General features: G+C 43.3%; 1 protein-coding gene across 1 annotated transcript in view; it reads left to right on the top strand.

The window, feature by feature from the left end:
- Positions 1–23,451, top strand: part of PCCB (propionyl-CoA carboxylase subunit beta) — a 55,484-nt gene that overhangs the window by 13,666 nt on the left and 18,367 nt on the right. Inside the window, exons 6-7 of the mRNA XM_081106168.1 lie at positions 9,389–9,499; positions 18,000–18,108. Coding sequence (XP_080962294.1) covers positions 9,389–9,499; positions 18,000–18,108 — 220 coding nt within the window. The remainder of the gene's footprint in view (positions 1–9,388; positions 9,500–17,999; positions 18,109–23,451) is intronic.

Below are 23,451 nucleotides of genomic sequence, written 5' to 3'. Positions count from 1 at the left end.
ATTCCTCGCAAACTTAAAACTAGAACTGTCACTTGACAAGAACTTTCATTTCTGGATATATGTCTGAAGAAAATGAAAACACTAATTCAAAAAGATATATGCGCCTCTATATTTATTGCAGCATTATTTACAATAGCCAAGATATGGAAGCAACCTAGTTGTTCATCAGTAGATTAATTGATAGAAATTAATCTGTCAATTGATAGAAAATGTGATACACACACACACACACATACACACGGAATATTATATTGTATTAATATTCCACCAATAAATAAAGAATGAATTATTGTCAACTGCGACAATATGGATGGACCTAGAGCAGTGATGGCGAACCTTTTGAGCTCGGCGTGTCAGCATTTTGAAAAACCCTAACTTAACTCTGGTGCCGTGTCACATATAGAAATTTTTGGATATTTGCAACCATAGTAAGACAAAGACATATTTTTGATATTTATTTTATATATTTAAATGCCATTTAACAAAGAAAAATCAACCAAAAAAATGAGTTCGCGTGCCACCTCTGACACGCGTGTCATAGGTTCGCCATCACTGGCCTAGAGGGTATTATGCTAAGTGAAGTAAGTCAAAGAAGGACAAATACCGTATGATCTCATTTTTATGGAATCTAAAAAACCAGGCAAATGAACAAACAAAGCAAAAACAGACTCATAGAAACAGAACAAATTGATGGTTGCCAGAGGGAAGGGGGGTGGGGAACAGGTGAAAAAGGAGAAGGGAAATTTAAAAAAATAAATATTTGATAGACTTCAGTAATGAAAAGAAAGGAACTCCAAGGAGCTGTACAAAATGAAAACTTTTATGGTCAGAAGGGAGCAGGAACCAGGAAGTTATACTAGGCCAAAAAGCAGATTGATTATGGCAAGGTTACTTTCCTTCAGGGCAGGGGTGGGGAATGTCCAGCCCATAGACCATATTAAGGCCCGCAAAGTCTTTTTTTTTTTTTTTTTAATATATTTTATTGATTTTTTACAGAGAATAAGGGAGAGAGATAGAGAGTTAGAAACGTGCCTGCAACCAAGGCATGTGTCCCTGACCGGAATCGAACCTGGGACCCTTCAGTCTGCAAGCCGACGCTCTGTCCACTGAGCCAAACTGGTTAGGGCCCCATGAAATCTTTTGGTCTGCCCTGCCAAGGAATTAGTGGTGAGTTAATTAAATGTTTGAACAAATATAGCAGGATAATTTTTAAGTTGATAATTTTGTAGAGCCCTCAAATGATGTTATAAATATCCAAATGGTCCTTGGCAGAAAAAGGTTCCCCATCTAACCAGACAGATTACTTAACTAGTGCTAGTCAGGTGGGGGAAAAAGGTAAAATAAAATGAATATTTTAAAAGTTACTGGAAAAAAAAAAAAGTTACTGGATAAGCTTGTAAGAAGATAAACTCAAGAGTTAATGCTATAAATAATAAAGCAAGAATCAAATACTATAAATTATAAATTAAAAAGGGCCTTTGAGATGACGAGATTGGCAGGGTAGAAAATGTGCTACCAGTACTATGAAGGAGACATACCAACTCTCTATGGACAGTTGCATTATAATCTTATACTTTATTATTATTTGTTCAAGAATATATGTGATTACAAATTTATACAATGCAGTAAGGGTACTTTTCAAAAAATACTGTGAATATTTGTGTATAACTCTTTGTGTGGACATTATGTTTTTATTACCCTTAGGTAGGTACCTAAGAGTGGGTGTCTTTTTAAAAATTTACTTTCAATTATAGTTGACATACAATATTATACTAGTTTCAGGTACACAACATAGAGATTATATATATACATATATATATATATATATATATGTATATATATATATGTGTATATATATATATATATATATATACACATATATATATATATATCTCCTTACCCGAGGATATTTTTCCTTTGATTTTTAAAGAGAGTGGAAGAGAGAGGGAAAGACAGAGAGAAACATCGATGTGAGAGAGACACATTGATTGGTTGCCTCCTGCATGAGCCCTGACCAGGGCCCAGGCCAGGGAGGAGCCTGCAACCTAGGTACATGCCCTTGATTGGAATAAAACCCAGGACCCTTCGGTTCGCAGGCCAATGCTCTATCCAGTGAGCCAAACTGGCTATGGCAGTGATCAGACATTTCTATACCTTACAAAGTGATCACCTTGGTAAGTGTAGTATCCAACACCATACATAGTTATTACAATATTATTGACTATATTTTGTATGCTGTACTTTACATCCCCATGACTATTTTTTTCTTTTTTATAAATCTTTATTGTTGAAAGTATTACATATGTCCCTTTTTCCCCTATTATTCTCTCCCACCTCCTCTACCCTCTCCCATGACTATTTTTATAACTTACAATTTGTTGTTCTTAATCCCTTTCACCTTTTTCATCCAACCCCACTACAAGTGCATATCTTTTTTTTTTTTAAATTTAAAAATTTTAAAATCCTCACCTGAGGATATTTTTTCATTTATTTTTAGAGAGAGTGGAGCGGGGAGAGAGAAATCAATATGATAGAGACACATTGATTGGTTGCATCCACGCACGTCCCAACCTGGGCCAGGGATTGAGTCTGCAACCGAAGTAGGTGTCCTTGGCTGGGAATCAAACCTGTGACACTATATGCATGGGTCAATGCTCTAACCACTGAGAACACTGGCCAGGGCTAAGAGTTCTTTATGTATTCTAGATACTAGTCCTTTATTGGATATACTAGAGGCCCGGTGCACAAAAATTTGTGCACTCGGAGGAGGGGGTCCCTCATCCTGGCCTGTGCCCAGTCATAGTCCAGGACCCCTTGGAGGATGTCCACCTGTCGACTTAGGCCCATTCCCCGGTGATCAGGCCTAACCTTGCAGTCAGACATCCTTCTGGCAGCCAGGGAGCCCTCGGGGGATGTCCAACTAAAGGTTTAGGCCCCCAGTGGATCAGGTCTAAACCATTAGTTGGACATTCTTAGTGCTGCCACGGAGGTGGGAGAGGCTCCTGCCACCAGCACTGCACTGGCCAGCTATGAGCCAGCTTCTGGCTGAGTGGCACTCCCCATATGGGTCTTCTGGGTCCCGCCTTGCCTTGCCTTTTTTTTTTTTTCTAAGACATTTCACTTTATTTAAAAGAAGCCAATATACAGGATATAAAGGGTACGATATTTACAACAGTACAGTAAACAGGTTGGTTTCCCAGTAGGGTCAGTAGTCTTTCAGTAAGTATAAACCCCCCTTTCCCTTGATGCTCGACCCAGCTGGCAGACAAACAGCAACAGTGGGATGGGATGGGACTGCAGGATAGAAAGTCTCCCTGAAAGGATTAAAAATCACGTAGATGCTAAAATGTCCACGAAGGGGTCTTGGGGGTAAGGGGTGCCTCTGCCTCATTCCTTTGAGGGCTTGGCAGCAGGAATGTTGAGGGATTTGCCCCAAACTAACACACAGCCCACCCTGAGCCTGTAAACCTTCCACCCATGGAATATTCCCTTCCCGAGAGAATCAGCCCTAATCCCTCAGCCAGGACTGTGGACATTTCATGGCCTTTCCACTCCCACTCCAGCTGCCTAACAACTCTGCACTGCTCCCCTCGCCCACCTTCCCCGTCACCCCATCAGGACACCGTGCACAGGAGGGGACACTGGTTTTCCCATGCCCATTGGGAACTGGCTGTTTCTGTTTTCTGGAGTAAAAAGGTTCCTGTGGGTCTGGTAAGGTCTCTGCTTGGCAAGAAGTTCTGAAACAGAGCCCCTGACCACACCCACCTCCTCTGGGCATGGAGCAGCTTGGGCCCTCCGAGCTCATCTCTCCAGCAGAACTGAAGGGAAGGCCATGTATACCCTTCTGTCCCTCACCCTTCACATACCCAGAACCATCAGTGTCACACTTCTTAATTCCTATCACTATATTTCATTAGTTCCATACTGTTTTACTAATCCTGAATCTAAACAGATTGGTTCAAAAAGAGATCCTTCTATTTTTAAAGTATTTAGTGATGTACCTGTGAGCTTTGCATGGACGAACTAAGCACATGACCCTTTCTTGTACATCAGAACGTGCACACTCATATAAAAAGAGGACCCGTGTTTGACAGATGTGAAACCACCGTTTATTTGTAATAAATAATTACATAATCTAAAAAAAAAAAAAAAAAAGACCTGGCTTCCGCGTGTTCTGGGTCCCTCCCTGCCTCATCGTCAGGGACATGATTGGTCCCCTGTGGCCAGGCAGGACGGCTTCCGCGTGTTCTGGGTCCCCCCCGCCTCACCGCCGGGGATTCGATCAGGTCCCCCGCAGCTGGGCAGGACGGCTTCCGTGTGTTCTGTGTCCCTCCCTGCCTCATCGCTGGGGGTTCGATCAGGTCCCCCAAGGCCAGGCAGGACCCCTTCCGTGTGTTCTGGGTCCCCCCTGCCTTGTCGCCGGGGGTTCGATCAGGTCCCCTGCAGACAGGCAGGACGGCTTCCACGTTCTGGGTCCCTCCTGCCTCACTGCTGGGGATGCGATCAGGTTCCCCGCAGCCAGGCAGGACGCCTTCCGTGTGTTCTGGGTCCCCCCTGCCTCGCTGCTGGGGATGCGATCAGGTCCCCCGCGGCCAGGCAGGATGACTTCTGTGTTCTGGGTCCCTCCCTGCCTTGAGGGGTCACCGATCACCACCGGGGTGGGGGGCAGGGAAGAGGCAGACACTGGCGGCCTCCTCTCTGCCCCGCCCGGCTTCTCTGATCACCAGCTGCGGAGCGGGCCTTTCCCGGGTTCTTGGATCTAGGGCAGGGGGCAGGGCAAAGTGCCTTTACCCTGCCATCCGGCTCTTGCCTACCGCCTGGGTTTCCGATCACCATTCTTCCGTCCTTCCCCTTTCGCCTCCCATCATTGAGCCTACGTATACAAATTAGCCGCCATCTTTGTTGGCAGTTAACCACCATCTTTGTTGGCAGTTAATTTGCATATCTCCCTGATTAGCCAATGGGAAGGGTAGCGAAGTTACGGTTAATTACCATGTTTGTCTATTATTAGGATGATTTGCAAATATTTTCTCCCAGTCTGTGGCTTCTCTTTTATTTCTTAACTAATGGTGCACAAAATTTGTGCATGAGTCCCTAGGCCTGGCTGGCGATCCGGGCTGATCGGGGCCTTCCAGCTGCCGGCTGGGACCTTTGTTCCACACCGCCCCTGGTGGTCAGCGCACGTCCTAGTGAGAGGTTGAACTCCCAGTCGGTCGAATTCCTGAGGGAACAATTTGCATATTAGCCTTTTATTATATAGGATGGTGGCATTTGAAGTGTATAAAGCTTTAAATTTTGAAGTCCAATTTATTTTTTCTTTTATGGACCATGCTTTTTATAGTCATACTAGAGGCCCGGTGCACAAAAATTTGTGCGCTCGGGGGGGGGGGGGAGGGGAGGGTCCCTCGGCCCAGCCTGTGCCCTCTCACAGTCTGGGACCCCTTAGGGGATGACCACCTGCTGGCTTAGGCCCGCTCCCTGGGGGATTGGGTCTAAGATGGCAATCAGACATCCCTCTGGCAGCCCGGCAGCCCGGGGGATGTCCACTTGCCAGCAGGGAGCAGGCTTAAACTGCAGTTGGACATCCGGACATCCTTAGCGCTGCTGAGGAGGCAGGAGAGGCTCCCACCACCACTGCTGTACTGGCAGCCATCAGCCTGGCTTGTGGCTGAGCAGAGCTCCTCCCATGTGAGAGCGCCCTGACCACCAGAGGGCAGCTCCTGCATTTAGCGTCTGCCCCCTGGTGGTCAGTGTGTGTCATAGTGACCAGTCATTCAGTCATTCTGCTTTTAGGGTCAGTTTGCATATTACCATTTTACTATATAGGATAGAGGCCTGGTGCATGGGTGGGGGCCAGCTGGTTTGCCCTGAAGGGTGTCCCGGATCAGGGTGGGGTCCCGCTGGGGTGCTTGGCCAGCCTGGATGAGGGGCTGATGGCTGTTTGCAGCTGGTCACACCCCCTTCAGGGTGGGGGTCCCCACTGGGGTGCCTGGCCAGTCTGGGTGAGGGGCTGAGGGCCGTTTTCAGGCTGGCGGGTGACTGAAGCTCCCAACCTCTCCTTTTTTTCTTTTTTTTTGTTTTTATTCTGGGATTTATTTACCTTCTATGGCTGTCATTGGAACTGAGAGCTGGCTTTAGCTCTGAGGCTCAGCTCCAGCTCTGAGACCTCAGCTGCTGAAAGCAGGTATCTGGGTTTGTTTGGCTTCTATAATTGAAACACTGTTGCAGCTCCAGCTCTGAGGCCCGGCTGGCTGAAAGCAGGTTTCTGGGTTTTTTTTAGCTTCCATAATTGCAACATTGTTTCTCAGAGTGTAGCTCAGAGGCTGGCAGCTGCAGGCGGGGAACCTTGGCTACCTCCATCACTGGAGCAAGCAAGCCTCCTGTTTGTTTCAGCTGCCTGGCTGCTGGCCGCCATCTTGGTTGGCAGTTAATTTGCATATCGCCCTGATTAGCCAATGGGAAGCGTGTCGGAGGTACGGTTAATTACCATGTTTGTCTATTATTAGATAGGATGTAAGAATTCTGCCCAATACAAAATCATGAAGATTTTGTTCAATGTTTTTTTATGGAGTTTTCTAGGTTTGGCTCTCTTATATTCTGTAATCTGTTTTGAGTTAATTTTTGCATATGGTGTGAGGTCAGGGTCTAAATTCAACCTTGTCTCACCACGATTTATTGACATGACTATTCTTTCTCCATTGAATTGTTTTGGCACTTTGGAAAATCAGTTTACCATAAATGTAAGGGTTTATTTTTCGAGTCGATTCTTTTCCATTGGTCTGTATGCTAATTCTTACATCATAACCACCCTATCTTTTTTTTATTTTTTATAACTATATCTTTATTGATTTCAGAGAGGAAGAGAGAGGGAAAGAGAGATAGAAACATCAATGATGAGAGAGAATCATTGATTGGTGCCTCCTGCACGTCCCCTAATGGGGATTAAGCCCGCTACCCAGGCATGTGCCCTTGACCAGAATTGAACCTGGGACCCTTCAGTCTGCACGTTGACGCTCTATCCACTGAGCCAAACCAGCTAGGGCACCACCCTATCTTGATTACTCTAGCTTTCTAGTGGTTTTGAAGTTGTGTAAAATCCTCCAATCTTGTTCTTTTAAAAATTGTTTTGACTCTTCTGGGTCCTTTACATTTCCATATAAAATGTTGCATCTTTGTCAGCTGTACAGAAATGCCTCCTGAGATTTGATAGGAACTGTATTGAGTCTGTAGATCAATTCGCAAAAATTTTATATTTTAACATATTGAGTCTTCTAATACATGTGGATGGAATATTTCTCCATTTATTTAGATCCCCTTTGTATATCAACAATATTTTATAATTTTTAGCATGTGTGTCTTACACTTTTAAAAAATATATTTTTTGATTTCAGAGAGGAAGGGGGGAGGGAGGGAGGAATGGGGAGAGAGAGAGAGAGAGAGAGAGAGAGAGAGAGAGAGAGAGAGATGCATCAATGATGAGAGAGAATCATTGATTGGCTGCCTCCTGCACACCTCACACTGGGGATCTACCGCACAACCTGGGCATATGCCCTGATCGGGAATCAAACCGTGACCTCCTGGTTCATAGGTTGATGCTCAACCACTGACCCACGCTGGCCGGGTGCATGTCTTACACTTTTTTGGTTATTTATACCTAAATATTTTATTATTTTTTGATGCTATTGTGAGTGGAATTTTGTTAATTTCCTTTTTGGGTTGTTTGCAAGCGTGAGGAAACACAATTGATTTTTTTTTTTTTAAACTTAGCACTTAATTTACTTATTTACGAGGGGCCCAGTGCATGAATTCGTGCACCTTGAAAGGAACTGTGGGCCGTGAGGCTGCGGTGGGTACAGGGGTGGGTCTTGGCCCATACTCCATACCCCTGACCGGCCCTCCCACCGTGGCCCCCAATCCCCTCTCTGCTGTCAGCCCTGCTCCTGCTGCCCCGACGTGCTAATGGCGCCAGCCCTGCTTGCACCTGCTGACAGCTCGGAGCGATTGGGACCAGTGCCAGCAGTGGGTGCGAGCGGTGGCTGCTGCCCCGATCACTCCTCAGGAGCAGGGGGAGGTGGAGAAGCCCTCAGGCATGATCGGAGCCAGCATCAGCCGCTTGCACCGCTGACAGCACCGAGCGATTGGGACCAGCACTGGGTGCCGGCAGCAGGTGTGAATGGTGGCGCTGGCTGTGGGTGCAAGTGGGGCCAGCTTTGGCAGTGGGTGCGAGCAGCAGCTCTGGCGCTGGCAGCGGGTGTGAGTGCCAGCGGGACCACGGTGTGTGGGAGCAAAGAATTTTCAGTAATCACAGGCTTGCCCCGATGACAGCAACTGGCGCGCGCCCTGCCTTGGTCTGGCACCCCCCGCTCACCTGCTCCACCATCCTGCTGTACCCGATGCCCAGAATCAGTGATTCTCTCTTCATCGATGTTTCCATCTCTCTCCCTCTCCCTTCCTCTCTCAAATCAATAAAAATATATTTAAAAAAAAGGAAGATAGATGCCTAGTGCTTCCAACTCCGCCATCTTCCCAGAATTTTCTCTCTATAGATAGATGCCCTTTTGTAATGTCCTTAAGCTGTGTCCTGTGATTTATAGAAGTTGATCTGAGAGCCACGGCCGTGCTAAAAGTAGCGGGGGGGGGGGGGGGGGGGGAGGCGTTCTTTTTTTAAGCTGATAGAGCTCAGGAGAAGGAAAGAAGTCGGGGGTTGGGCAAGGAGACATTGGGCTCTTATCTTGCCTGGGTCCTCCAACCCCAATCTTGTCTTTCCTAGGAAGCGGTCTGAGGCTTGGCCCTTCACAACAACATTATCTTCATGGAGCCTTTCTGGCTCCTACTACCTATGTCTTCCCATATGCTCTAGTTGGGGACAGTGGGAGGGGGGCAGACCTTGAAGACTCTGAGTGAAGTAGCATCTGCCTCTTAGCCTTGCCTTATAACTGCTGGGTCCCCTCTGTGGAGGTTGTCAAAGGACTCCAAATACAGGTCATGGCGCCAGGAGTTGTTACTGCATGTCCTGCCCAAGGCTCTCATTCATCCTTCCAGATAACTTTGTGGACCGGGGGTGCTGGGCCTCAGGTGTGTTTGGAGCTGGGGTGAGAGTGGTAGGGCTCTATATGAGCTCGTGTTCTGGTGGAGCTTTGGGGAACTACTGCCAAGGAGGGAGAGGAGAGAGGGTATTTGCCCCAGAAAGTAATAGGCCAACTATTCCGCTAGTTATGGGGACAAATTGCATATATAGTTTTGGAAGAAACTAATCAGGTTTCTTGCCTCTAGGATAGAATTTCTGTGAGTAAAAGCCAAGAGTAGTTTTATTGTTGCCTTTATCTTTCTGCACATAATGCCTCAAACATCTCTGTAACCAGATATCTTTACCTTTCTCTTTTGGCAGAGGAACGTCATGGCATCCGGAGTCATCCCTCAGATTTCTCTGATCATGGGCCCATGTGCTGGTGGGGCTGTGTACTCCCCAGCCTTAACAGACTTCACGTTCATGGTAAAGGTAAGAAAGAAAGACCTGTTTCTCCTGCCCTTTGAGAGTTGTGCAGTACCTCACCTGAAATAAAAATAATTCCTGACCCAGATCTAGGTTGTTATCTTCATTCTCATTGGCTTTCAGCTTAGTGATGATAAGGTCTTAGTGAAGAAAAGGTTTTGGCACAAAACATGTAGCTTGTGGGGGTTCAGTGGCAGAATGCACTTGTGTACTTCATTGGTGGGTGATTTTACTTGTTGATCTGAATTGCAAATGATTTTCAGGTAATCAAAGGATTCTGTCCTCTGCTCAGACAAATGATTGTTACTGAATCCTATTCAAAAAGTTTCTCATGGAAGACTTTTCTATAATATTCTTTATTGGGAAGTTGTTTCTTATGACCCACCTTTATTTCTTTGGCTGTTTGCCATTTTATTACACTTTTGTCTATAATGGTAATAGTAAATCTGATCTCCAACTTCATTTTGAAAGGTGCGTATCTTTATTATGTGATTTGATGGGATGATGTTTTTAAACGATATTTAAATAAAGCCTGCTTGAATTTACCCTTAACCTAATACCATTAAAAAGTTCAGTTGTTTTCCTCTTAAGATATTTTTAACAATCATGAGAGTACATGCCAAGCAGAAAGACTGGGGAGTGGGGAATAGATAGTCATCCAGTATGAGGAGAACAGTGTAAATAGGGACAATGTAAATAGGAAAACCTTTTTTCTATTTGGCAATAGAAATTCAGTGGTTTAGAAAAGTGTTTACCCTTTGACCTAAGTCTTCTGTTTTTAGTGACAGATTCAAAGCAACCTAAATGTTCAGCAATGGAGGTGGATTTTATGACCACATATCTTCCTGAACAAGCAGAACTCCCTCAACTTTGCCCACTAAGTTTATGTATACCATACCTACCTGGTTCTACCCCAGTTCTCTTCTCCTTCCTGCCTGATAGGAATGGAGATGTGGTATCCATTCCTCTGGCTAAGGCCATTCCTTCCCCACTTTCCACATAGATGCACATTGCTGAATACAACCCTTTTACCTTTTCAGTGGCCTTATCCTATCAGTTCTTTTCTCTTACATACTATTTTCAGTGTCTCCTTTGGTACTAGATCCTCCCATCAGAATTTATCCATCCATCTTCAGGGCTTTTCTATCTTTAGAACAAAGACAAAAGTCCTCCCTTAATCTGTGTCTCCCTGTGGCTATTGTCCTATTTCTATCTTCCTGTCCTCTACTTAACACATTTTAATTTACCTCTCTGCCTCTCAGTTCACTAAACCTGTTTTTCTAAGGTAATCAGTGACGTCTATGTCACTATAAATGCTCTGTAACTTTTTTCCCCCTCACATTTTCAGCAATATTCTTTTCCTTTGGCTTCCATGATGCCACACTCTGGAATTTCTTCTCACATCTTTGGCCCTACTGTCTTGGTTTCTATTACTATTTCACTCTAAACTGCTTTCTCTTATTTTAAATTTTTCCAGCTTTATTGAGAGATAATTGAGATATAACATTGTGTAAGTCTAAAGTGCGCAACATGTTGATTTGATACAATTACATATTACAGAATGATTAGCACCATAGCATTAGTTAAGCCGAGCATGTCAAACTCGCGGCCCACGGGCTGCATGCAGCCCATAACGAATATTTTTGTGGCCCACCCAATATAGTGGTATGTAAGAAACATTTTTTTTTAAATATATATTTTATTGATTTTTTACAGAGAGGAAGGGAGAGGGATAGAGAGTTAGAAACATCGATGAGAGATAAACATTGATCAGCCGCCTCCTGCACACCTCCTACTGGGGATGCGCCCGCAACCAAGGTACATGCCCTTGACCGGAATCAAACCTGGGACCTTTCGGTCTGCAGTCCGATGCTCTATCCACTGAGCCAAACCGGTTACGGCTGTAAGAAACATATTAATAAAAATTTTGTAACTTAATTTTTACAATATCCTGTTATACATAATCTATGATAATAAAAGCATAATATGCAAATCGACCAAACGACTGAACAGCAGAACAACCGTCCGGATGATCATGCTATGACATGCACTGGTGCCAGGCCAGCCAAAGCGGGCGCAATGCGATTGGTAGGCCTCCCTCTGTGCGGCGATCAATCACGGAGCCCCTGCAGGGTGGGCAGGGCCTCCTTCTGTGCAGTGATCAATTGCAGAGCCCTGGCAGGGTGGGCAGGGCCTCCCTCTGTGCTGTAATCAATTGCGGAGTCCTGGCTGAATGGGTAGGAGCTCCCTGTGCGCAGTGATAAGTCACGGACCCCCGGCCAGGTGGGCATGGCCTCCTGTGCGCGGTGATCAATTATGGAGCCCCGGCCAGGTGGGCAAGGCCTACCTCTTTGGGGTTATCCATCGTGGGCTTCCTGGACTGTGAGAGGGCACAGGCCGGGCTGAGGGACCCCCCACCTCCAGTGCACGAATATTATGCCCTGGGCCTCTAGTTATTACTAACGAACTACAACGTTAACTAATGACTGATTGCTATAATCGTGCTGCATTCATTTCCCTTACGTGTTTTAAGTGCAGGTGCACCATTTCTCTCCACTCATACTAGCAGTGAATATTTTAGCAGCTGATTGTCATGGCATTAGTCTTATACTGACTTGTTTGGTTGCTTTCGGAGAACAAGAAAAATAGGTTTATTTGTGTTACGCTTATTAATTTATGCAGTTATTCAGTGTCTGATAAGCTAATATTCAAGAGAAAATACTAATTTTTATTAAAATGTTCTATTATTTTATGTTAACGATTACTCATTTATTTTAACCCTTTGTATTCAGCATGTCTCTATCGAAATAAACCTATGTTTCTATGAAAATTGGAGCCTTTGTTTTTTTGCGGCCCACATAAACTTAAACCTTGTTTATTTGCCCTGTGTTAGCCTTTGAGTTTGACATGCTTGAGTTAAGCTAACACCTTCATTATCCACATAATTACTATTTCTTTTCTGTGGCAAGAACATTTAAGACCCACTCTCTTAGCAACTTTTTAGTATATAATACACTATCCTATATAATAAAAGGCTAATATGCTAAGTGTCTGGTCGTCCATTCAATCAAAGCATAATATACTAACGATATGCTAAGGCTACTCAACCGCTCACTATGACGTGCTCTGACCACCAGGGGGCAGACAGTCGACCGGTCGACCAGTTGTTATGACGTGCACTGACCACCAGGGGGCAGATGCTCTGACCAGTGCATCTGACCAGTTACCTTTTCAGTGGCCTTATCCTATCAGTTCTTTTCTCTTACATACTATTTTCAGTGTCTCCTTTGGTACTAGATCCTCCCATCAGAACTTATCCATCCATCTTCAGGGCTTTTCTATCTTTAGAACAAAGACAAAAGTCCTCCCTTAATCTGTGTCTCCCTGTGGCTATTGTCCTATTTCTATCTTCCTTGCTGCTGGGGTCCAGCCAATCGGGACTGAATGAGACAGGCCAGACACACCCTGGAGCCCTCCCATGGTTCCTCCCTGGCTGGCCAACCTCCCGCGTCCTTCCCTGGCCCCAATTGTGCACTGGTGGGGGTCCCTTGGCCTGGTCTGCGTCCTCTTGCAATCCGGGACCCCTCAGGGGGGCACATTGACTATCAGGTAGTTCCATCTATATAATGAAACTCTAAGCGACCATTATGGTGGAATGACCAGTCACTATGATGTGCACTGACCACCAGAAGGCAGATGCTCAACGCAGGAGCTGCCCCCTCATGGTCAGTGTGCTCCCACAGGGGGAGTGCCGCTCAGCCAGAAGCCGGGCTCATGGCTGGCAAGCGCAGTGGCGGTGGCTGGAGCTTCTCCCACCTCCGCAGCAGTGCTAAGGAGCAGCGAGCTGAGCGGTAAGGAGCGAGCAGGTGGGCAGTAAGGAGTGAGGGGTCCTGGAATGCGAGAGGGATGTTCGACTGCTGGCTTAGGCCCATTGGCAGATGGACATCTCCTGAGGGGTCCCAGACTGCAAGAGTGTGCAGGCTAGTCTGAGGGACCCCCCCGCCACCCCCCCCCCCCCCCCCACACACACAGTGCTCGAATTTCATGCATCGGGCCTCTTGTTAACTATAGTCAACATGTTGTACATTAGAACCCTAGAATTTATTCATCTTATTACTGGAAATTTGTACCCTTTAACCAACATCTCCCAATTTTTCCTACCTCCCAGTCCCTGGTAGCCACCGTTTGACTCTCCTGTTTCGATGAGTTCAGCATTTTTAGATTCCAGATATGAGTGAGATCATACATTACTGTTCTCTGACTTACTTCACTATGCTAAGTGAAATGTCCCCATGGTCCATTCATGTCACAAATGTCAGGATTTCCTTCTTTCTCATGGTGGAGTAATCCTCTGTTACTTGTGTGTACGTATGTATGTATCACATTTCCTTTGTCCATATGGCTGTGGATATCCAATGGAATAATATTTGTGTGTGTGTGTATGTTTGTGTCACATTTTCTTTATTCATCTATCAATGGTTGTTACCATATTAGACTATTGTGAATAATGCTGCAACAAATATGGGAGTGTAGATATCTCTTCAAGGTCCTGATTTCATGTCCTTTGGATATATACCCAGAAGTAAGATTGCTGCATCATATGATAATTCTAGTTTTAATTTTTTGAGGAACTTCCATACCGTTTTCCATAGTGGCTGTATCAGTTTAGTCCTATCAAGAGTGCACAAGGGTCACCTTTTCTCCACATCTGTGCCAATGCTTGTTAGAATTCCTGTACTTGAAAAGGTAAGACAGAACAAGTGTGAGATGATACCTCATTGTGGTTTTTATTTGAATTTTTATGATGATGAATGATGTTGAGTATCTTTTCATGTACCATTTGTATGTCTTCTTTGGAAAAATTATTCAGATTTTCTGCTTATTTTTTAATTGGATTTTTTTGGCTATTGTATGAGTTCTTTATATATTTTGGATATTAACTCCTTATCAGATATATAATTTGCATACATATATATACACATATATATACATATATACATATATATATATATATATATATATATATATATATATATATATATTTTAATCCTTGCTCAAGGATTGTTTAAAAAATTGATTTTAGAGAGAGGGAGACAACAATGTGAGAGAAAAACATTGGTCAGTTGCCTCCAGGATGCACCCTAACCAGGGATTGAACGTGCAACCTAGGTGTGTGCTCTTATTGGGAATTGAACCCACAACTTTTTTGGTGCATGGGATGGCGCTCAACCAATTGAGCCACCTGGCTGGGCTGCAAATATTTTATTAGGTTGGTTGCCTTTTCAATTTGTTAATTATTTCTTTTGCTGTGCAGAAGCTATTTAGTTTGATGTAGTTCCTCTTACTGTATTTTGCTTTTGTTGCTTGTGCCTTTGGTGTCCTATCCATAAAAATCATTGCCAAGGCAATTGTCAAGGAGTATTTTCCTTATGTTTTCTTCTAGGAGTTTTATGGATTCAGATCTTTAAGTATTGCATCCGTTTCAAGTTAATTTTTCTGAGTAGTGAAAGATACGGGTCCAATTTTATTCTTCTGCATGTGGCTGTCCAGTTTTCCCACCATCAGTTATTGAAGAGACTGTCTTTCCCCATTGAATATTCTTGGCTCCTTTGTCAAATATTAGTTGACTATATGTGAGGGTTTGTTCCTGGGCTCTTGATTTTTGGGCTATGTCTGTTCCATTGGTCTGTATGTCTTATTTATTTACTTACTTAAATCTTTGTTGTTGAAAGTATTACAGATGTCCCCTTTTTTATTCCCCATTGCCCCCCTCCACCTGCTTCCCACCCTACTCCAGGCCTTCACCACCTTATTGTCTGTGTCCATAGGTAATGCATATATGCATAGAAGATCTTCCGTTACTCTTCCTGCCCCCCAACTCCCTTTCCCTCTGAGATTTGTCAGTCTGTTCCATGTTTCCATGCCTCTGATTCTAATTTACTCATCAGTTTATTTTGTTCATTAGATTTCTTGTTCATTTATTTTGATTTTTAGATTCAATTATTGATAGATATGTATTAATTGCCATTTTATTATTCATATTTATGATATTTTTTTTTCTTCTTCTTCCTCTTCTTAAAGAATACCCTTCAACATTTCATGTAATAGTGGTTTGGTGCTGATGAATTCCTTTAGCTTTTTCTTGTCTATGAAGCTCTTTATCTGACCTTAAATGATAGCTTTGCTAGGTAGAGTAATCTTGGTTGTACATCCTTGCTATTCATTACTTTGAGTATTTTTTTCTACTCCCTTCTGGCCTGCAGTGTTTCTGTTGAGAAATCAGCTGACAGTCATATGGGCGCTCCCTTGTAGGTAACTAACTGCTTTTCAGAATCTTTCTTTGTCTTTAATCCTTGACATTTTAATTATGATGTGTCTTGGTGTGGGTCTCTTTGATTTGTGAATATTGTACCAGCCTTGCATCCCTGGAATAAATCCTATTTGGTTCTGGTGTATAATCTTTTTAATATATTGCTGAATCTGATTTGCTAAAATTTTGTTGAGGATTTCAGCATCTGTGTTCATCAGGGATATTGGCCTGTAATTCTCCTTCTTTGTAGTGTCTTTATCTTGGTTTTGGAATTAGGATAATGCTGGCGTCATAAAAAGAGCTTGGAAGTGTTCCTTCCTCTTGGATTTTTTGGAGTAGTTTGAGGAGTACAGGTGTTAGTTCTTCTTTGAATGTTTGGTAACACTCTCCTATGAAGCCATCCGGACCAGAGCTTTTGTTTGCTGGGAGTTTTTTGATTACTGCTTCTTTCTTTCTTTTTTTTTTAAAATAGATTTTTATTGATTTCAGAGAGAAAGAGAGAGAAAGAGAAAGAGAGAGAGAGAGAGAGAGAGAGAGAGAGAGAGAGAGAGAGAGAGAAACATCAATGATGAGAGATGTTTGGCTGCCTCTTGCAGACCCCACACTGGGTATTGAGCCTGCAATCCAGGCATGTGCCCTGACCGTGAATTGAACCCTGACCTTTAGGTTCATAGGTCGACGCTCAGCCACTGAGCTTCTATTTCATCAGTTGTTATTGGCCTATTCAGGTTTTCTGATTCTTCCTGATTCAGTTTTGGGAGATTGTATTTTTCTAGGAATTTGTCCATTTTGTCCATGTTGTCCAGCTTGTTGGCATATGGCTGTTAATAGTATTTTTTTTTTTTTACAAGCCTTTGTATTTCTGTGGTGTCCATTGTTATTTGCTGCTTTTGTTTCTGATTTTAATTATTTGGGTCTTCTCTGTTTCTTGATGAGTCCTGCTAATGGTCCATCAATCCTGTTTATTTTTTCAAGGAACCAGCTCTTGGTTTCATTGACCTTTTGTACTGGTTTTTAAATCTCTATGTCATTTATTTCTGTTCTGATCTTTATTATTTCCTTCTACTTGCTCTGGGCTTTTCTTGTGTTCTCTTTCTAATACTTTAAGTTGTAGGGTTAAATAGTTTATTATTAATTTTTCTTATTTTTTTAGGTAGGCTTGTAGTGCTATGAACTTTCTTCTCAGGACTGCTTTTGCTGTGTTCCAGAGATTTGGGGTTGTTGTGTGTTCATTTTCATTTGTTTCAAGGATTTATTCTATTTCTTTCTTGATCTCATTGGTGACCCATTAATTGTTTAATAACATGCTATTTAGCCTCCAGGTGTTGGAATGTTTTTGAGTGTTTTTACTGTAGTTGATTTCTAATTTCATTCCATTGTGATCTGAGAAGATGCTTGATATGATTTCAATCTTCTTGAACTTGTAGAGACTTGTTTTGTGTCCTAATATGTGGTCTTTGAAAATGACCCATGTACACTTGAGAAGAATGTATATTCCGCAGCTATGGAGTGAAATGTTCTATAAACAAATCGATGTCTCTCTCTCACATCAATGTTTTTCTCTCTCTCTCTCTGACTCTCCCCCTCCCATCCAATCTCTCTAAAAATCAATGGAAAAATATCCTCAGGTGTGGATTAACAAAAAGAAAAAAGAAAAAGAAAAATTAAAAAGTAAAAGCCTGTCCCCTTCTCAGAGCACCAAAGCATTGATTATCATTGTCTCCAAATGGTTTCATTTAAGGTAGCTGGTTCATTTTAGGCAAGCTGCATACCATCACAGTCCCTCAGTTTTTTCATCTGTAAATGGGGTGGTAATGTAATAATACCTAGGCTTTAATGACACATTTTTATGAAGTGCTTAGAAAAAAGCTTCAGGTACCACAAGTTATGAGTAAGGGCCACTTGGTAGGTTGTTCTACAGATGAATGACCTGGAAATGTTAGCCACACTCCACGTCATTTTGCTGAGATACAACCACACAATGAGATTTTAAAAATAGACAGGAAATGAAGATTTAAAAAAATAGACAGGGAAAACTTGGGTCTTTAGTTTGGATAGGTATCTTTGAGCTCCATCCTTCCCTGGTTCTGTGTGTCACTGCCATCTTTGTTATTGTCTTTTCAGCTGTGTGAACCCTAAGGCTCCATCTAGTTCTGCTGCTCTGACATTGATCCTTCTGGAATTTTCTGATTTCAGGATACCTCCTACCTGTTTATCACTGGCCCTGATGTGGTGAAGTCTGTCACCAATGAGGACGTTACCCAGGAGGAGCTCGGTGGTGCCAAGACCCACACCACCATGTCAGGTTAGAGGCCTCGAGGCTCACCTTACTGTTTTTAAGGTCATTGCCAAAGAGAATGGTGACAGTCTTTTACAAATGTCGATTAATTGGCAGAATTTATTTGAGAAGACTGTGGTATGGTATATTGGCTACAGATATAGTAATAAAGATGGATTTAGTAACAAATTCGTTAAAGTACTACAGATGCTTTGATATTTAAAATATTAAAGCTAACTGGAATGATGGTTATAAGAGATATGACTTATATATACACAGTTGAATCTTTAAAAAAAATGTCATATTTTACTATGACTTTTTTTTACTCCGAAGTTGGAGTATGTCTTAGCATAGATGGCATTTTACTAATCACTATTTGCCGGGGTCATTCTCAGCATCTAGAAGGGTTCAGGAATCTGGAAAAGGGGCTGTACGTAAATGAATGAAGAGGCTAGAGAAGAAATATGAATTTGGAGGGCATTTTGGAGGGCCAGACGGAAACTTACTTCTAGTGACTAAGCTCCTGAGTCTCCACAGCCAGGGCTTTTTATTCACACAATTTGCCCTCTAGCAAAGCAGATATACACAGCAAAGGTAAGGCCTGGCAAACAATAAAAAGATTATCGGGTTGGGGGAACTGCCTTGGGCTGTTCCAGCAGCAGGTAATACCATGCAGATTTTCAGCCCTGCTGAAGGTGTCCATCAGCCTTTTGATGGACCTCCTGCCTTTATTATGCTAACGACTGGTCCTAGCCTCCAGCAACTACTGGCCAGGTATGCTTGTAATGTGATGATCATGGCCCATATATTCATTAACTTGGTCATGGCTACCTCTTTGAGGTTATTTGCAACATATGCGGAGTCCAAAATATATAGAGATTATTTGGTGCATTGAAACAAAAAGTTATCGTTTATAACAGCGGCCGCCAACTGGTGGTCCGTGAGGTCCGAAAAGTTGGCGACTGCTGGTTTATACTGAGAGGCATGGAATTGGGAGCAGGGCACAAATCTGATATTAGTGAAGGCATTTGTTGTTAGAGGAATGGTTGGAATTCCACATTTTCTTGGAAAAATACACCAAGCTGTAAAAGGATTGCCTACCACAGTAACTAAAGACAGGAATAATTTCCTCTTTGAAAGATTTCAAAGCAATGCGAGGCTGGTATGACTAATTTTTGCACTGCATTGTACTGTAGTTAACTCAATGGGTCATGATTTAACTGTTGGGTTTTTTTTGTTTGTTTTTTCTCTAGTTTTTAATTTTTTTAAATTTATTTTTTATTTTTATTTTTTGGTTTAAATGTTTTCTTTCTTAGTGTACATATCACATAGGCATGTCTTAATTTCAGTAAAGTCTTAGATTTTTTATTTAAAATAATTTTTCATTTTTCAGTTACTGTTGACATACAATGTTATATTAGTTTCTGGTATACAGTCTAGAGATCGGACACTACATAACTTATGAAGTGATCATCCCAATAAATCTAGACACCATATGCTGGGGTCCAGCCCCGGACCCCAGCAACCATACATAGTTGTTAGAATATTATTGACTACTAGAGGTCCGGTGCACGAAATTTGTGCACCGGTAGGGTCCCTAGGCCTGGCCGGCAATCAGGGCCGATTGATGCCTTCCTTCCGGCTGCCAGCCAGGGCATCCTTTCCCCAGCTGCCAGCTGCTGGCCAGTGCCTTGCTTTGTTCTGCACCGCCCCTTGGTGGTCAGCGCATTTCATAGTGAACGATAGAACTCTCCATCTCCCGGTCGAACTCCTGAGAAGACACTTTGCATATTGGCTTTTATATGTATAGGTAGAAGATATTCCCTATGCTGTACTTTACATCCTGTGACTATTCTGTAACTACCAATTTGTACTTCTTAATTCCTTCATCTTTTTCATCCATCTCCCAACCTCGCTCCCATCTGGCAACCATCAAAATATTCTTTGAATCTGTTCTGCTTATTTGTTTATTTTTTTTTTTTTTAGTTTCAATTATTGATAAATATGTATTTATTACCCTTTTATTTATTTAATTTTTGGTAATCCTCACTCAAGGGTATTTTTCCATTGATTTTTATTTTTAATATATTTTTTATTGATTTCAGAGAGGAATGGAGAGGGAGAGAGAGATAGTAACATCATTGATGAGAGAGAATCATTGATCGGTTGCCTCTTGCACACCCCCTACTAGGGATTGATCCTGAAACCTGGGCATGTGCCCTTGACCGGAATCGAACCTGGGACCTTTCAGTCTGCAGGCCAACTCTCTATCCACTGAGCCAAACCAACTAGGGTTCCATTAATTTTTAGAGGGAGTACAAGGGAAGGGGAGAGACAGAGAGAGAGAAATATCGATGTGAGAGAAACATCAATTGGTTGCCTCCCGCATGCACCTGACCAGGGCCAGGAATGAATCTGCCACCAAGATACATGCGCTTGACCACTATCGAACCCGGAACCCTTTAGTCTTCAGGCGGACAGACACTTTAATCACTGAGCCAAATCTGCCAGGGCTGTCCCTCTGGATTTTTATCTGCCACACCTGGGTGCGGGACCAGCTAGTTTGCGTCTCCACTCCTCCCAGTCTTGATGTGGCTTCTTTATATCCTTAGTTGTAAAACTTTATTCAGTTAAACTCCAAGTAGTTCTGAATGATGGTTTTTCTGTGGTCTAGTTGTAATTTTGATGTAGTTATGGGAGGGTGCAAGTACTGTATTTGCCTATACCACCATCTTGACCAGTAGCCTCGTGAAGTCTTGATTCATTTTTTTCCTTGTCCATCAGATCCAATACACACCTAGAATCCACCACAGCTTGTCATCACTCTTCTGTCTCAGGGCTTACTTGACAGCAGTTTTTATTTCTTACTGGGATATAAAATAATGTTTAGTCTTGATTACATCTTAGATTTGATGAAATATCTATTTTTTATTTCAACAAATATTACATGTTTGTGGTGGATATAGACTTCTGATAACAGCTTTATTGAGATACTAGGGGCCCAGAGCATGAACTCGTGCACCATGAAAGGACTATGGGCTGCGAGGCTGCGGTGGGCACAGGGGCAGGTCTTGGCACATCCTCCGCGCCCCTGCTGAGGCCCCTCCCACTGTGGCCCCTGGTCCCCTCTGCCAGCAGCCCTGCTCCCACCACCACTGCTCCCATGTGCTGATGGCGCTGGCCCCGCTTGCACCTGTTGACGGTGCGGAGCGACTGGGGCTGGCGCCAGCAGTGGGTGCAAGCGGGGCCGGAGCTGTCAGCAGTTGCGAGTGGCGGCTGCTGCCCCAATTGCCCCTCAGGAGCAGGGAGAGGTGGAGAAGCTCTGAGGGGCGATCGGGGCTGGCAGCTGCTGCTTGCATCTGCTGATGGCGCCGAGCGATTGGGGCCGGAGCTGGGCACCGGCAACAGGTGTGAGCGGCAGCTCTGGCACTGGCAGCGGGTGCAGGTGGAGCCGGCGCTGGCAGCAGGTGCGAGCACAGGGCGGGACTGCGGTGCGTGGGAGCAAAGAATTTTCAGTAACCACCACAGGCTCGCCCCAATGACAGCAACCAGTGCCCCGCCTTGGTTTGGTGCCCCGCTTACCTGCTCCACCATCCCGTTGCCGCCTGCCCACCGTGTTCTGAGCTCTGCCACCTGCTACCAGTGCCCGCCATGTTCCACGCGCCCCCTCTGGTGGTCAGTGCACGTCATAGTGGCCAGTTGTTTGGTTGTTCAGTTGTTACGCCGTTCGGTCTGTTTGCATATTAGGGTTTTATATATTAGTTAATTCACATACCATACATGTGAAATACACATTTTAAGTATGCAAGTCAGTGGTTTTAATATATTCACAGGTTGTTCAAGTATCACCAGTCCATTTTAGAACATTTTCATCACCCTAGAAAGAAACCCCCTACCTGTTAGTATTTGCTCTCCATTTCCTTCAAAATACTCTGGCTCTAAGCAATCACTAATCTACTTTCTCTTTCCATGGATTTATTTACTTTAATATGTATGGACATAAATGAAATCATATAATACGTAGTGTTTTCAAACAGATTTGTTTTACTGAGCACAATAATATTTACTTACCATATTGTAGCATGAATCAGTACTTCATTCCTGTTTTACTAGATAATATTTCTTTTTAAAAAAAATATATTTTTATTGATTTCAGAGAGGAAGGGAGAAGGAGAGAGAGTTAGAAACATCAATGATGTGAGAAACTTATTGATCTGCTGCCTCCTGCATGCGACACACTGGGGATTCAGTCTGCAACCCAGGCATGTATCCTTGACCAGAATCTAACCAGGGACCCTTCAGTCCATAGGCTGACACTCTATCCACTGAGCCAAACCGGCTAGGGCTAGATTATATTTCAATATATGGCTGTATCACATTTTGTTTATCCATTGATCAATTAAACTTTTTGGCTCTCATGAATTGTTTTCACTGTGGCTGTCATGAATATGCTGCTATAAACATCCATGTACAAGTTTTTGTTTCTTGTGGGTATATACCTAGGAGTGGAATTGCTGGGTCAAGTGGTAACTGTTTAACTTTTTGAGGAACTGTCATGCTGTCCTCCAAAGTGGCTGTGCAAATTTATAAATCTTGAATGAAAGAATTCTGTCTGTGGAACATACTTTTTATTCATCAACAAACAGAGTGGGGCAAAAGTAGGTTTACAGTTGTGAGTACATGAAACAGTTTATTCTCGTGCTATTTATTTATTAATTATTATTAATTGTATTATTTTCCATAGGCACAACTGTAAACCTACTTTTGCCCCAACCTGTATTCATTTAATGCCTATTTCAAGCATTGTCCTATGTCCCAGAATACATTTGTGAAAGACACAAAAAGATCTCTGCCTATATGGGTCTTATATTCTAGCAGAGAAGATAGACTATAAACCATAAGCTTAATAAATAAGTAATATGTGCTGTGGAAAAAGTAGAGCAGAGTAAAGGGGGTTGGGATTGTTGCAGTTTTAAATAGGGTGGTAAGGGCCGGCCGCATTGTGAAGAGAACAGTTGAGCAGATTTGAAGGAGTTACCTGCATGGCTGTCGAGGAGAGAAGCATTGCAGGCAGAGGGAACAGCCTATGCAGAGGCCCTGTGGAAGGAGAGTGGCTGGCATGCATAGTGAAGGGCACGGGGGAGTAGGGAGAGGCTTGGATTAGAGACATGACATGATCTGACTTAAAAAGCTAACTTTACTTGTTGTGTAGAGAAGAGACTATAGGGCAACAGTGGAAGCGGGGAGTCTGGTGCGGTGAGTCTGAGAGAGCTTCTGGTCCTCCTTTCTCTCTCATGTCTTTGGCCTCATTTGGCTTGTCTACGATTTCTGCGTGTTCCTGAAATGATGGTTTAATCCTCACTGGGGCCA

The sequence above is a fragment of the Myotis nattereri genome, assembly GCF_964212035.1.
Source record: "Myotis nattereri genome assembly, chromosome: 14".
Classification (NCBI taxonomy): domain Eukaryota; kingdom Metazoa; phylum Chordata; class Mammalia; order Chiroptera; family Vespertilionidae; genus Myotis; species Myotis nattereri.
This window is presented reverse-complemented; position numbering and strand designations above follow the sequence as displayed.